General features: G+C 37.9%; 1 protein-coding gene and 1 long non-coding RNA gene across 5 annotated transcripts in view; one reads left to right on the top strand and one right to left on the bottom strand.

Moving 5' to 3' along the window:
* The window catches only part of stau2 (staufen double-stranded RNA binding protein 2), a 93619-nt gene that overhangs the window by 53502 nt on the left and 23158 nt on the right, over nt 1-16959 (top strand). For all 4 annotated transcript variants that reach the window (XM_083530288.1, XM_083530286.1, XM_083530289.1 and 1 more), the window contains exon 13: nt 11324-11437. In XM_083530288.1, coding sequence (XP_083386414.1) covers nt 11324-11437 — 114 coding nt within the window. The remainder of the gene's footprint in view (nt 1-11323; nt 11438-16959) is intronic.
* LOC310720027 lies at nt 12879-15961 on the bottom strand. Its single transcript, XR_014531634.1, has 2 exons — nt 13860-15961; nt 12879-13755 (listed from the first exon to the last, which is right to left on the bottom strand). It is a non-coding gene; the product is annotated as an uncharacterized lncRNA (long non-coding RNA).

The following is a 16959-nucleotide window of genomic DNA, read 5'->3' as shown; positions in this document are numbered from 1 at the left end:
ATATATATATATATATATATATATATATATATATATATATATATATATATATATATATATATATAATAATACATATACAGCTGTGTGCTTCCAACTTCCAGTTTTGGGAAGAACCAAACATGGCTGAAAAATTCAGACATCCCAATAATTTTGTTCTTGTTTGTTTGTCAACGTTGATTTCCAATAAACCATTGTATTACTTTTTTTTTTTTATGTAATATGATTTTCTGTTTGCGAAACACACTGTTCTTTTCGATGTGTTTTGACTGATTTTAAATGTACACAAATTCCCTGTGTCTCTGGGTAACCTGTAGACATAATAACAACAAAGATCTGTCAGAAGGGCCCCATGCATGTATTTTGCCTGGGGGCCCCACATCGTCTAGGTTCAACCACTAGCTCACTAACATACACACACACACACACATACACACACACACACACACACACACACACACACACACACACACACACACACAGTGCAGGTGCACATTGTAATCCCTCCTCCCCCCTCTCCATCAATCATTGCTTTCCCTTACTTTTTCCTTATTGTTTTGTCTTCTTTTTTTCTCTCTCTTTTTTGCCTTCTTCTTGTTTTTTCTTCTCTCCTTCCATACCTTCTTCCCTTTAGAAATGCAGAATCTTGTTGTGTCTGGTGTTTATTCGCATTAATCATCATATTAAGCTGTCACATACACGACTAGATCGGTAACTAAAGAGAAATAAAACGGCGTCTATTTTAATCTCTTGACAAAAGGATAAGCACCTGTCCTGACCTCATCACTGTGTGTGTGTGTGTGTGTGTGTGTGTGTGTGTGTGTGTGTGTGTGTGTGTGTGTGTGTGTGTGTGTGTGTGTGTGTGTGTGTGTGCGCTTTTGTGTGTGCCTTTGTGTGTGTGTGAGGGGGGTGTTGTGGTTTGGGTCTTTCCCTTTGGCTACATGCTATTTAAAGGAAATCTGGTTGATGACTAGAAACACTTGTGTGTGTGTGCGTGTGTATGTGTGTTTAACACCAGGTGTTTTTAATAACACACAGTATAAACATTTGATATAACTGTGCTCGATGTGCCTTTGTGGAAGCGTTTTGGTTTCTTAAGTTGAACCTGAGACATAAACAGCACAGGATTGAGTTAAAGCTTGCAGTCATTTCAGTAAAGAACAACATAGAAGAACATGATATGTGTCAGAAGATCAGAAGGAATAAAATATTCATCAAAGAACTAAATAAAACTTAAATATATAGTAATAAACCAAATCTATAAAAACTTGATTTAATAAAATAAAAATTGTTATAAAAAAGCTACATAAAATCAACATAAAAAAACATAAGCAAAATATATAAGAACTTGTAATTTATTCAAATAAACAATGTAATAAATAAAAAGACAAAACATAAAACAAATAAAATACATAAAAACTAATGATATAAACAAAATGAAATAAAAAAAATAAGTAATATATAAAACCAAAATAAAATATTCAATATAAACAATATACTATTACATAATAATAATGCATAATACATAACTTCTTTTTCTTTGGTTTGAGTTATGATGAGATTTATGATACATTTATTTAATAGTTTGTAAATTAGGATGGTTTAGGAGTCGCACATGTAAAAATTATTCATTGGAAAATCGATTCTGGTTCAATCTGCAGGGAAAAAGAGCAGCGAATAATTCATTTTGGATTTTTTTGAATAATAACAAAATGATTACATTTTTTAAGTATATTTTTTGTGTTATTATTGAGGTTTTTTCATTATGTTCTTGTTTTATTTAATTTAATTTAGTATTTAATGATTAGTTATTAATTGTATTTTTTATATATATTTTTGTTTTTTATATATTTTCAATTTCATTCTATTATATTTTTATATATTTTGATTACTATTATATATATTTTTGTATAATGGTTTTATTTATTTAATTTTTCAATGTATGTTAAATTTTACGTTTTATTTTTATATATACCGTATTTTCCGGACTATAAGCCGCTACTTTTTTCCAACGCTTTGAACCCCATGGCTTAAACAATAAAGCAGCTATTTTATGGATTTTTCCTGGGTTTTTCCCGGTTTCACAAACTTCATGCCAAAAATCTGAGCCCCATAACATTAGACCAATCAAATTGCCGAATGGGTTCAGGTGAACCAATGAAACTCTTTATATTAAATCAGATGCGCTTCCACTGAATCGACCCGCACCACATCATAAATATGGATGAGGTTCCTCTGACGTTTGACCTGCCGCTCACTCGGACTGTCTACAGGAAAGGAGAATCATTCGTCACGCTGAAAACAACCGGGCATGAAAACACGCACTTCACCTGTGTTCTGAGCTGCACGGCATCGGGAGAAAAGCTTCACCGATGGTGATGTTTAAACGCACGACGATGCCAAAAGAAAAAACTCTCGAGAGAAATTGTTGTGAAAGGAAGGAGGAAGACAGTGAACAATTACTTTCTTGGTAGGCTACTGTTTAGATATTCGTTAAAGCCTGTGTAAAGTTCATTAGTTTTAGTGTAGACACCTGCGGCTTATAGACAGGTGCGGTGTATTTATGTTCAAAATAAAAATCTTTGTAAAATTCAGTGGGTGCAGCTTATATTTGGGTGCGCTTAATAGTCCGGGAATTACAGAATATATTTATTTTATTAGAATGATTTTTATTTTTAGATTCAGCTAATTTTTTCCTCTGGTGATAGTAACGTATAAACACTGTATCACAAACCCATGGTGTGTTTTCCTACATACAAACTCATCTTCAGGACAAAATGTTAAAATGTCTTGGCTCTGGGTAGGGGAGGGGGATTGGTGGAGGACTTCCTACTCATATTTCAAAGCAAAATGATACGGGACGTAAAAACCTACCTGTTTTTCTGTACCAAATGTCATTTATGTAAGAAATAAAACACCATGGCGCATGTTGTTATAGGAAAATAATCCATGCCACAGCGGTGTGATATGATATCACCACAAAGTGGATTATTTTCCTATAACAGCATGTCCTAATGTAATTTAGCGCCTATCATACCATGATTAATGAATAGCACGTCACCAGGTCACATTTCATATTATTTGTCCTCGTTGCCTCGCATCAGTCTTGGAAGTTAACATGAAAATAAAATGCCGCTTGGTTTTTTTTTTTTGACGAAGTGGAAATTCTCCTTCCTGAGTATCCTGGTGGAAAACAAAGCAGCAAAGACACTGGAGACTCCTTCAGATTACTTCATACTGTGATGTATACTTTATTATTATTATTATTTGATGATGTAGAATCTGGTATGCACTTATATACACTGCTCTCCATTAATATTGGTACCCTTGTCAATTACACTATATGGACATCCCATTCGACAATTAGTCCCCATTCACCTCCACTCTTCTGGGAAGATGTTCCACTAGATTTTGCAGTGTGCTCATGTAGATTTTTCCAAATTAATCCACAAGGGTTTTAGTAAAATCAGGAACGGATGTAGATGAGGTGAGCAGACATTCCAATTAATCCCAAAGGTGTTCAATAGGGTTGAGGTTAGAGCACTCAAGATCTTCCACACCAACCCAACCCATTTAAATCGTATCCTTAAAGTTGGCTTTTGCGCACAGGGCCATTGTCATGTTGAAACAGGTTAGGGTCTCCAAGTTCAAGAAAAGGGAAATTCTACTTCTACCCTATCCGAGACGTCCTATACAAGCGTGTGGTAACAGTTTGGTAAGGAATCATATACAGTATGGCTGGGAAAGTCAGATATTTTAAGTTCCAATACTTTTGTTCATGTAGTGTATGAGCAAAGAAGGCTTTGCCTTTATTGTATCCCATTGGTGTGTTTATTTTTATTTTTTAGCACAGCTGAGTGATTAGAAATTGAATTGTTCGAGATTTGATTTGACATTGACTTCCTATTTCACAGGGGTATAAGTATGAGGTAACACACAGAACAAATTAATCATTCATCACAATGGGCAAGACCAAGCAATGATGTGCAGCAAAAGGTTGTTGATGACGAAATAGCAAACGCCTTCAGATTTGAGAGTAACACGTCTTTCACGTGTAATTGTAACCATTTAAATACACTTCTCAGTACAGGAAGTACAATGAATTGATGGGATGAAATGATTCTGTGATTTAAGATTCTTGCTATTCTTTTCTGTATTCTCCCTTTTGCTCTCTAATTGTGTGTGTGTGTGTTTGTGTGTCTGTAAATGTATGCTATTATTTCCCTCTTGGCTCTGCCAGTATCTGGTGGAAATAGGGCAGAAATAATGGAGTGAGTGTTGTAATTTATAACACATGCTTTCATACTTTCTCTTTTTCTCCATTTGTTGTTCATTATTTCCAGCAAACGTTTATTTTCATGAACCAAACAATATGCTCATTCAGTTTTACCACAGCCAGTGATGATGCATTACATTTACATTTGACACACGCCCTTATCGAGAGCGATTTACAATTATGTGATTTACACAACCAAGCAGGTGAGGGTTAAGGGCCTTGCTCAGGGGCCCAGCAGTGGCACCATGGCCTTGCTGGGATTTGAACTCAACCTTCAAATCGAAAGCCTAACATTTTAACCACTGAGCTACCACTTCTTACATAAATTCAATTCATTACTTTTTATTTGTAGAGCATGTTTAACAGTGGACATTGTTCCGAAGCAGATTTACAGAGAAAAGAGGTTATAAATTTGGAATGTATATGTTTAATGCCTATAGGTTTGTTCCTTATATGTTTATCCCTAATGAGCAAGCCACTGGTGACAGTGTCAAGAAAAACTCCCTGAGATGGTATGAGGAAAAAACCTTGAGAGGAACTGGACTCAAAAGGGAACCCGTCTTCATCTAGGTGGCACAGAAAATCAATTCATAATAGCCGACATTACATTAAACTTTCTTTTCGGCTTCTCCCGTTAGGAGTCGCCACAGCGGATCCTCCGCACGTTTGATTTGGCACATGTTTTACGCTGGATGCCCTTCCTAACGCAACCCTCCCCAATTTATCCGGGCTTGGGACCGGCACTAAGAGTGGCTGGGGATGGTTCCCTGACCGGGAATCGAACCCGGGTCGCAGCGGTGGGAGCGCTGCATCTTAACCACTAGACCACCAGGGGACCTAGCCGACATTACATTGATGGTACATAATAAAAAATCAGATCAGATTACAATCTAGTATTTTTTTTGTCATATTGTACATAAAAAATCTTTATAGTAACTAATGCAATTTAATACTAACAAAATATTTAGAATATTTTAGAAACCTTTCCAATGCAACCTTCCTTGTGTTAATATTTCAGATTAAAATCTAGTATTTTTATTATTATTTTTTTTAAGAAGATGAAAATTGCATTGAAAATGTATCTGTAATGTACTAAACATTTAATTAGAATTGAAGTGCATTAGTTACTGTAAGAAGTTGGCCACATGTGATTGCATCAAGATTCTTCCCTGTTCTGGCATCTAGGTGCTGGAGTGAACTTATTATTATTATTATTATTATCTAGTAGTATGCTAATTCTTCTTTTAAACTCTCTCTTCCAACATAAGTTTTAGACAGATAGTAATCTTAGTACATGTCCTTATAAACCAGAATCAGAGCGTATTTATTGATGGAGACTTCAAAGCACTTTGCTCTGAATGAGGGCATCTGCCAAATGCCATAAATATAAATGTAATACAATGTAAATATAGAGTTGTGGCTGATGACTGGAAGCACCTGTGTGCATCACGCCCAGTGAGTTGGGTTTGTTTAACACCAGGTGCTTTTAATAACACTCTGCAAAAACTTCACACAAACACCTTGTGAGAGCAGCAGGATGATTTATAAAAATACAATTTTAATCAATGACTTTACTGATTTTTAGTACATTCTAAAAGAACAAATTATTTCAAGCTGTTCACGGAAATGCTTTGTAGATCTCAAGCCAGCGTCTTGAATCTGAAGTTGATAATATGGATAAGAAGGAGTTGGTGATGATAGTTGAGTCAGTTATTTGACTGATTTACTTCTCTAGAAAACACTATATCCAGCACAACTATCTTGCAACAAAAAGGAGCAATTTTTGAGTGAAATTACCAAAAAAAACCAAAGTTTTGAAAGAATAATGTGCTACTATTGAAGACACTTTTTACTTAAAATTTCTGATGCTACAAATAAACGGTAATGTTTTCTATTAATATTATTCAACAGTTAATTACTCGCCATCATTAATATTAACCTACACCAGTTAATTTCACTGTGTATGTAAAGGTTTTGGGACACTTGACACAGCCATATGTGGTTCTTCCCCTATAATCCAAACCAAAAATACGAACCTTATGGTCATGTTTTTCACAAACTTTTGTTCATGTAGTGTATATACATATTGTTTTATAAATCGAACCTTTTTTTTTTTTTTTTATCATTGTACATTTTTAAGTATTTATGCAATTAAATCTGTGGCAATGCATATATTTGAAAAGTTTCAAAATAATAATCCTTAAAAAAAAAAAAAAAAAACTAATTCCCTATAAAATCTACAGTAAACTCAGTAATGATCAATCTATTAGGACAATTTCTACTAATATCTTTATCAGTGATGGGTGTGACCATTTCATGAATGACCATCAGCTAGAAAGTGAGATTTTTGCATGGTAAATGCAGGTATAAGAATCCAGATAAAACCCAATAATCCACTGCATTGTATAAAAGCAACTCGTATGCGAATTATGATCAAATGTGAAGTTCATTCTAGCAACATGTCACTTTTAATAATCACCTTTTTGATTATAGGATAAATACAATTATATATTGAACCGTGATCTCTTAAGCAATTTAACTATGGAAGTGTTAAAGAAAGTATATGGTTATGCTTATGAATATTAATAGTTGGTTGGCAGAGTCAGCGATTTGCTTGTTGGGCATCTTATGTCAAGTTAATGAATACACACAGATTAGATAGACCTTTATAATGAGAAGAAGGTCATGTTTGTGAAGTGTATCTCTATGGAAACACAGTGTGCAGAGTATAAGGTGGACCTCATTAAGGGTCTTTTGTTGTGTGTGTGGGTGTGTGTAGCAGTGCAACTGTTGAAGCTTTTAACTTTGCTTCATTACTAAAGCAATAATACAGTGTAGAACACGTAGTGTAGAAAACACGTTTCATACAGGTACATCCAAGCTGCTACACGCTAGTGTTTGCAGATGTCCACATCAATGGCATTTGTATCCCATTCAATGAGGTGAGTAAACGATAATTGTTTGACTGTTGAATGCTATTACTATATATAACAACAAAACTTTGACGAAACAGCGTCCACATTATATGTTGTACACACCGAACAGGATGACGTTGGACGCGAACCCTTCGTGTGTAATGAATGCGTCGTGACTGACATCACATAATACCTGTTCAAACAAGCGAGTCGATCGAACACTAACTCGCTAAGCCGCTCAGTACAATGTCAGACAACAGTGTGTTGTTGTTGTGGTAACACTGACGCCAAATTCTTCCGCTTGCCTGTAAACAAGGATAACAACACTTTGAATTTACCCTGTATATCCACTATAGAGACAAAAAAATAAATTGTTTGGACATTTGACTAAAGTGTTTTATGAACGTCCTATTCAGATTTGCCATTAGAACAATCTCCACTCTTTGCGAATATGTTTGGATTTTAGGATGTGTTTAGAGTGTGGAAAGACCATTGTATGTAATAAATGTCATACAGTCATAATGCCTCTCGAAAAACCTCAAACGACTTATTTACCATATCAAACATATGTCATATGCCAGTTTCATACAGAATTTCATGTTTGCTCTGTGTTCTAGCTTGATGTCCAGGTTGAAATCGCCGACGTGGTAACACACGTGGTCAGATTCGAACCAGTTTGCAACATTAGTCTTGAAAGAGCTTGGACATTAACCCTATTGAACACCTTTGGGATGAATTGAAACTCTTGACTGCTCCAGTCCTCCTGATTTCAATTACATTTGTACCTGACTTTACTAACAAACTTTGGGCTGAATAAAATTACAAATCCTCACAAACACACTTAAAAATCTAGTGGAACATCTTCCCAGAAGAGTGGAGGTTATTATAATGGCAAACGAACCCCAATTGGGAAATGAGATACATCAAAATGTACATCTGATTTTTATGGTCAGGTGTTCACAAGCTTTGGTTTATTTACTGTAGCTAGATTCCTGGTCATACAGTGAGATCTGTATGCTCGTTTTATTTGTTTTTAGAAATAGTTTTGAATTCGCTTTGCAACTGTTAATTGTTTGGTTTGCAGGTGTTTAACGAAGAGGAACGATTCCTGTTTTGCCTTGCCTACCAAACGCGATGAAGCGCCCTAAATTCCTATCATGAGTATGTGCACATGTATTAATTTACGAATTCTTTCCTATTATTTTCCTGGACTGTTTTGGTGGTTTAATAGGACAGCCGGTCTGTGTGCACCTGCTTCCTCTGTAACCGTATCGCGGTGCGCTAATGGCCGAGCACTGACTGATGATTGGCTGCTCAGCCTAGCGGGTCCGCGCCTCAATGTGCTCTTTGTGCGAGTTTAATCTCGGCGTTCACGGCGCAGCGTCGGAGCTCAGTGATCAGAAACGCCACCTGTTCGCACACACTCATTACCGGATCGCTCGCGGTCGCTTCTAATCGGAGCAGACCTGCAACAATACACACACAATTACGTCATCACATTACATAGACTTCACCAGCTACATCACTGAGGCATGGTGCTAACAATGCCCAATTTTGGTCTTTGGAAATATTCAGTTCTATTCAATTCAAGTTGATTTGTATGGTCCTTTTAATAATAGACGTCATCACAAAGAAATCCAAAAATAGATTTTCGCTTTTGAATGAGCAAGTCGGTAGTGAGAGTGGAAAAACGAAAACTCCCTGAGAAAAAATAAGGAAGAAATGTTTAGAGGACACAGCTTCCAAAAGATCCTATTCTGTGGTAATTGCAGATTCAGTATGAGTGCGTTGTGAATATCTAGGAATCATGCATTATATTATATAGTATATTATTGCAGTACATTATATTGACAAAAGTATTGTGACACCTGATTTTTTCCAGCCATGTGTTTCTCCGCCTCAAAGTTGGAGGCACACCATTGCATCCTGTCTTTGGATCCGATAGCATTTATTTTCCCCTTCAATTGGCTTTACTAGGAGATCCAAACCTGTTCCAGCATGATGACAACCTTGTGCCAGCTTTATGAAGAAATGGTTTACATGGGTTGTTTTGGATTGAAGTGAAAGATCTTGAGTGGCCTTCTATTGAGCTCAGACCTCAACCTTATTGAAGATCTTTGGGATGAATTGGAGCACACCCCAGGTTTCCTTACCTCACTTGCATCAGTACCTGACTTTACCAACACCCACAATTCCACAAGCACACTCCAAAATCTAGTGGAACATCTTCCCAGAATAGTTATTCTAACAGCAAATGGGTCTAAATGTGGAATTGGATGTTCGAAAAGCATATAAGAATCTTATAGTCAGGTATCCACAACCCTTTGTCCATATAGTGTTTATTAGAGTCAGCCTGCTTGTCGGTGGACTCTGATTGAAACTGCATGAGAGAATGGAGGTTGCTATCTCCATATACACAGGAATATCCTTCTTTTGGTCAAAATGGGTCAAATGGACAGCAACAAAACATGTCTCAACTACTGTATGGACATGTTCTACTAGCTATACACCCTCCCACATCAATGGAAAAACCAGGACGGTTCCAGACATTCAGAAGTTTGTTCCAGACTGTTCTGACAAAGCCATGAATCAGGCTTGACAATAAGCATCTGTCATGTTTATTCTCATATCTGTCTCTTTTTTTTTGAGTCTCTTCCAAACTCTTTCTTCCTACTACCCTCTCTCTGTTTAGGCCCCTTCTCTCACTCGGTCTGTCTGTCTCTCGGTCAGGGTAAACAATACTCTAGCAGTTATTAATTGAATGATAGTGTGTACACTTGCAGGCGCTGGGTGAACGGGACAATGTGTGTATTCGATGTGAGTGTGTCTGAGTCGGATCAGCTCCCTCTGTTGCTCGGTGTGTGTTTAGAATATATGGACCCTGAGCGACAATTTGTTCTTTCTCTCTTCCCTCTTATTTATTTTTTTTTCCTTTTTGGCGTGTGTGTGTCCTTCCTCCTCTTTCGTATGTGAAACCACACATCAAAAAGGGGCGCGCTCGGCTCAGTGCTCTGTCTGTTCTCCACATCAAAAGCTCCTCCTGTCTCACCTTCGCCGAACCGAGCAGCGGGTATTCATCAGCAAACACAGCGCCGGACGCGGTTTTGACTTTCTGACAAGAGCCAGCTGCTGTAGCCGTAGTGCGAAGGCAATAAAAAGCTGGTTGTGGATCGGATTGTCAACTGGAATGATTTGTGCATACACTAATGATAAACTAATAATGATAATTGGATTATAAGACGAGGGGGAGGGGCATGCCACAGCAAAAAAACTTTTACCGTAGACAAGTTTGTAAACACAGTCTCATTATTCCCTCTCTAGAATCCATACGTGTAAACAACTGCACCGAATGCATAACACTGGACGCTAGTGTTGCTGAATTGTTGCATTGCTAAGTGGCCTAATTGTTGCCAACTGTTTTCAACAGGCTACTAGCGCTGATATTAGCAAGCTCTGTGGCACCATCTTGTGCTTTAAGCGTCTACTTTGAGCGTAGGTTCTGCGTAAGATCTCGACGGTCTTCTTCCACGTCTCGACTGTAACCTCTTCAGCATTCAGTCCTGCAATCTCATTTTCAGCTTCTAAAAATATCCACCGGTCCCTATTACTTACTTAAAGTGTGTTTGCACACTTTCTATCTCTTTCTCTCTTTCTACCCATGTCTCTCTCTCTTTAATTTCTCTCTCTCTCTTTCTCTGTCTGAGGTGTATTTAGGTCAGCCATGAAATGATTAAAAAGTGCCTGCGGTGAGACTGGATACTTTATACACACACACACACACACACACACACACACACACACACACACTTACACTCCTCCCGGTGTTGAGTACAGTTGGACATATTCTCGTGTCCTTAAAAGACCCTAAGAGTCAAAACTGGCTGGATTTCCCCTACACACCCTGGCAATACAAACACACACTATCAGAGAAATAAAGGAAGTGCATTACTGTACATTTAGGATGAAACCAAACAGTCACTGGATCTACACTCTCAGTAGGGTGTGTGTTTTATTAAATTTACTGTCTTCTTTCATGTAATAATAAGAAGAAAGGAGCGAGAGACACTTAAATTCTTGAATTCAAACTACACGTTATAATGTCATCATTGAATCCAGCTGTGTATCTTTGTTTCAGGTGCAATATACGGACAGACAGACGGACACAGAGTTTGTGACGTATCTCACTCTCTCCCCTGTTCAGATGACGTTCCACGGCATTGGGAGTTCAATACAGGCCAGCCATGACCAGGTACCCAGTTATACACTATCGCTATATCAGACTCACTTCTTGTTTCAATCACTATAATAAAATCTAAGAGTATTTATAACTATATTTATATATTACTTTGAGATTCAGTCATCCGAGTGTATCTTTATAAGAATTAGTTATACCAGTGTATCTATCATTATATGAAATTCACTTATCCCAGAGTATCTATCTATCTATCTATCTATCTATCTATCTATCTATCTATCTATCTATCTATCTATCTATCTATCTATCTATCTATCTATCTATCTATCTATCTATCTATCTATCTATCTATCTATCTATCAAAATGTCATCATTTTACAACATTTCGTGTACATTTATTGGAATATGAAGCTGATCAGGCTGCATGGACTAGGCCCTATTTACATGAACACATTGAACCAAAATGTGTCACAGCCAGTTGAGCTAAGAATGTTAGTTTATTTTATCGGGGTGTTTGTTTAGATGGTTGGCATGGTAATGTTGGGATTATATTCCTTCATTACTGTGCTCTCTGTAAGATTAAGGATTCGCTCATATCCCTTGAAGTTGGTGATTGGGACCGTATTCCCATCGGTCTGAGAATCAGACAATCACACACACAACAATCATACTGTAGAGGTTCTTGTGTAAATGGCTTCAAGTTTGGCCAAATTTATTTTGAGGGTTTTTTTGTATTTATGTATTTTGTGTGGTTACTTGCTCATTCAAAAATGACCACACACTGATATCCATTTCTGGGACTGACAAACAAAGAGACCACACCTCTTTTTTCATGAACTGACAAACAGGGTTTGGCAAAGATACATGAAAATGTATTTTAAAATTAAATACCAAATATCTTAACTTTATGTGTATCAAATTAAACTACAAAATACAGCAGCCATGTCATGTTTCAAAACAAACTACTATATTTTTGTTATTTCAAAATAGAAATAAAATACTATTACAAACATGCTTTTACTTTTACAACTGGCCTAGTTAAACTTTCCCCAGCATTACACTGACTCACTTGATTAAGTAAACAATGTTTGATAACACCAGCTTTTCTTTGGCCCAGTCATACAATAAATCTGACATATGCAACCAGTTAACAGATCAAATATTCTTTAAACTTGTACTGGCGCTTTAATTAAGCCCTGCTGCACAGCTATGTTAACATGCATACAGGAAAAAATGCACACTGCTTCTGCTCAGCTGCAGCGTCCGGTGTGTGTCAGGCGTCATTCGTTATCGTTAACATGCACGCCGACGTGTGGTGTGGTGTGAAATATACTTTTCAATACACACACACGTGTGCAGCTCTGCTATGCTCTTTCACGTGCGGTCGTATTCGTGTGTCAGAGGCTCACAGTAAATGCTGCTGCTCCACGCGAGTTACACCAATATCATGCCATTAAAATGTATTGTTGTACAACACAGAAACTCTATATTGTTGTTTTTGTTTTTTTTAGGCAAAACCGACGAACTTAACATAGGCTGAAGGTAGCAAGCTAACATTAACTGTGCGGCTGCCGCTTGGTTAAATAGTTTTTAAGAACATTATGTAAATTCGTCAGCTATTTAACCTAGGCTACTAAAACAAACACCAAAACTTTAACTGTGAATTTATAGCAATTGATCCAAAATATTGATGGAAAGCTGGCAACCTGTGCATTTCTTACCTTGACCACCTTGTTTTCTGTTCTGATCTCAACAAGTCTGGGCATTTGTATGATATCATCATGAAGACTCCTTACAAAGTATTTTACAGTATTTTTAAACTAGAGAAATTTTACAGAAAAAGTATTTTGATACAAAATATGAAGCCGTTTGCATCAAACCGAACAAATACAAATGACAATATCCTACTTTATATTTGAAATACATGTATCATAAATACTGCCCATCCCTTCTGACAAAAAGGACAAGCTACCTTTACCGGGACTGACAAACAAAGAGGCCAAGTCTCCTTTTTTTGGAATTGACAAAAAGGCCATGCCTTATTTTCTGGGATTGACAAACATCAAAGCCATGCTTTTTTTGGGGGGACTAAAGGAACCCATGCCCACTTTTCGGGGACTGACAGAGAAGCCGTACCTTCTTTCCTGGAACTGACAAAGAAGCCATGCCTACATTTCTGGGACTGGCAAAGAGGCCATGCCTCCATTCTTGGGACTGACAAACGAATAGGACATACTTCCCTTCCTAGGATGTACAAAGGAGCCACACCTCCATTCTTGGGACTGACAGATAGGCCACACCCCCTTTCTTGGGACTGCCAAACAAATAGGCCACACCTCCTTTCTTGGGACTGACAAACAAATAGGCCACACCTTCTTTCTTGAAACTGGCAAACAAATAGGCCACACCCCCTTTTCTTTTCAACTGACAAAGTGGCCACGCCTCCTTCCCTGGGACTGACAAACAAATAGGCCACATCTCCTTTTCTAGGAACTGACAAAGAGGGTACACCTTCTTTCCTGGGACTGACAAAAAGGCCGCATCTCTTTTTCTGGGACTGACATAAAAGACGCCACACCTCTTTTTGTGGGATTGACACAGAGGACACAGCTCATTTACTGGAATTGGCAAAAATTTAGGCCTTGCCTTCTTTACTACACTTTAATTTCTTAAAGCAGTTAAAGTAGAAATGTCACTTGTCTGTGTATGTGTGTGTGTGTGTGTGTGTGCCTTTGTGATAATTTGTCCATGCAGAAAATGCACTGCTTATGTTACCTAATCTAAACATGGGATGCCCTTTTGTTCTGCCCTTCGAAGTTCCCTCTCTGATAAAGTGCACATTCTGCAGAGGGAAGTGCGCAGCCCCGGAAGTCAAATTATAGCGATTTAGGACACAATCTTGTTTGTGCCATGGATCTATACTACCCGAGATAGGATGCACAGTTAATCCGGAAAGTATTCATAGCGCTTTTTTCACATTTTGTTATGTTACTGCCTTATTCCAAAATGGATTAAATTAATTATTTTCCTCAAAATCCTACAAACAATACCCCATAATGACAATGTGAAAGTTTGTTTAAAATCTTTGCAAATGTATGTAAAAAATCACATACATAAGTATTCACAGCTTTTTCCATGACACTCAGAGGAAGCTCAGGAAGATCCTGTTTCCACTGAACATCCTTGAGATGTTTCTACAACTTGATTGGAGTCCACCTGTGGTAAATTGAGTTGATTGGACAAGGTTTGAAGGCACAGACCTGTCTATATAAGGTCCCATGGTTTACTGTGCATGTCAGAGCACAAACCAAGCCATGATGTCCAAGGAACTGTCTGTAGACCTCGGAGACAGGATTGTATGGAGGCACTGATCTGGGGAAGGGTACAGAAACAATTCTGCAGCATTGAAGGTCCCAATGAGCTCAATGAACTCCATCATCAGTAAATGGAAGAAGTTTGGAACCACCAGGACTCTTTTTAGAGCGGGCCACCTGGCCAAACTGAGCAATCGGGTGAGAAGAGCCTTAGTCAGGGAGGTGACCAAGAACCCGATGGTCACTCTGAAAGAGATTTAGTGTTTCTTTGTGGAGAGAGGAGAACCTTCCAGTAGAGCAGGCATCTATGCAGCACTCCACCAGTCAGGCCCCTATTTTAGAGTGACCAGACAGAAGATACTTCTCAGTAAAAGGCACATGACAGCCCACCTTGATTTTGCCAAAAGGCACCTGAAAGACTCTCAGACCATGAAAAATAAAGATTAAACTTTTTGCCCTGAATGCCAAGAATCATGTCTGGGGGGAAAACAAGGCACTGCTCATCACCTGGCTAATATCATCCCTACAGTGAAGCATGGTGGTGGCATCATCATGCTGTGGGGATGTTTTTTTTAGCAGCACTGGGAGACTAGACTGGATTGAGGAAAAGATGAATGCAGCAATGTACATCCTTGATGAAAACCTGCTCCAGAGCGCTCTGGACCTCAGACTGGTGTCTATGTGCTATTAATATTACTCCCCAATAAACATAGAAAAGCATATAGAGCGTGAAACCCACTCATAGCATGTCCTATGCAATAAATATTAGCACACTGAGTTACAAAAATCTCAATGGTGGACAGCTGGAATTGTAGCGATCTCGGCGTAGGATGAAGCCATTTGGCATTTAAGGAGATAAGGAAGTTTAAAAAAAAGAAAAGTGGTGTAGGCGTCTCACATAGCAATATCAAACTCCAGTACATGATGGTTTGATTGGGTCAAACAAGTGTGTAGAAGTGTGTGTGTGTTTGCTGCAGGCACTGGTGATAGTCATGCTTATCTGTGTAATTAGACGTGTCAGCGCATTAAAGGACTGCATGATAAACATTTCCTGGATGTGCTGCAGTTTTAAACTTACCGAGTGTATCGACATTTCAGACATCATTAAGGGGTGTTTTGGTTTTAAAGTAACCAGCTTTTTGTCTTATTAACATCAAGAAGGAGAAAACCAAGCTGGGAAAGAATAACTGTTTATAGTTTCTGCAATGTGAGTGCTAACAGCAGCTCCTCAAGGCCGTTATACACAGTTAAATGTGTCATAACTTTGTTCGTTACCAGATAAAACATTGCAATGATTGGCATATTTCTGTTACTGGAAAATCTATATAACATTTGGACCCCTGACCATAAGATTGGTATGTGATTTTTCTTTTAATAAACCCCACTCTTCTGGGCAGATGTTCCACTAGATTTTGGAGTGTGTTTGTGGAATTTTGTGCTCATTCAGCCACATGGACCTAAATAAATTCAGGTGCTCCAATTCATCCCAAATCTGTTTAATAGGGTTGAGGTCTGAGCTCTATAGATCTTCCACTTCAACCCATGTAAACCATACCTTTGCTGGAACAGGTTTGGGTCTCCTAGTTCAAGTAATGAAGTGTGAATTTTAAAAGTCCTTTGTGATTTTTGCTTGTCAGACTGTACGAACATAATCCCTATGTCACACTGTAGGATCTCAATTGTCATAACTGTACGACAGTCAAAAACTGACACACACAAGAAAAAGAAGTTTTACCTCATTACTTGTTCAGACCCACATTCTTTCGCTGATGGTAACTAGCAGCAAACAAAAACAATCTAGTGTTAAATTTGTTGATGACATGCCATAGTAGAAACATTATACAAACAATCCTTTTCCCTTCCTTACTCGATACGTTTTTGTCCTTGATGCACCTGACTCGTCTCGTCATTTTCGCAAAGGTTGTCACGGTAATTGCGTCAGCAGGTTCGGCCCTCGTACTGGTTCTTAGTATGTGATGGTCGCAATAAGAAAAGTCACACTGCAGGAAAAGTCTGAAATCTGACAGAATTTCATAGAAGGGAGAAAATTACCCCATCGGCTGTCGGTAAACATGTCAATCCAGCGAGCAAAGAATACAAATTTTATTTTAGGATTATAGGAAACTTTTTCTAGGATTTTTTTTATTTGTCTCAGACGACCAAACCATGGCCAAAATCACACAGTGTGCTTTCCACTTTGTTGTATCAGTTTGGGGAAGAAGGAATTTTATTTCAGGTGTTTATACTTATACAGGTGTTTGT

This window comes from Silurus aristotelis (genome assembly GCF_946808225.1).
Source record: "Silurus aristotelis genome assembly, chromosome: 25".
In the NCBI taxonomy this organism is placed as follows: Eukaryota; Metazoa; Chordata; class Actinopteri; order Siluriformes; family Siluridae; genus Silurus; species Silurus aristotelis.
Note: the sequence above shows the minus strand (reverse complement) of the source record. Positions and strands in the feature narration are given on the sequence as shown.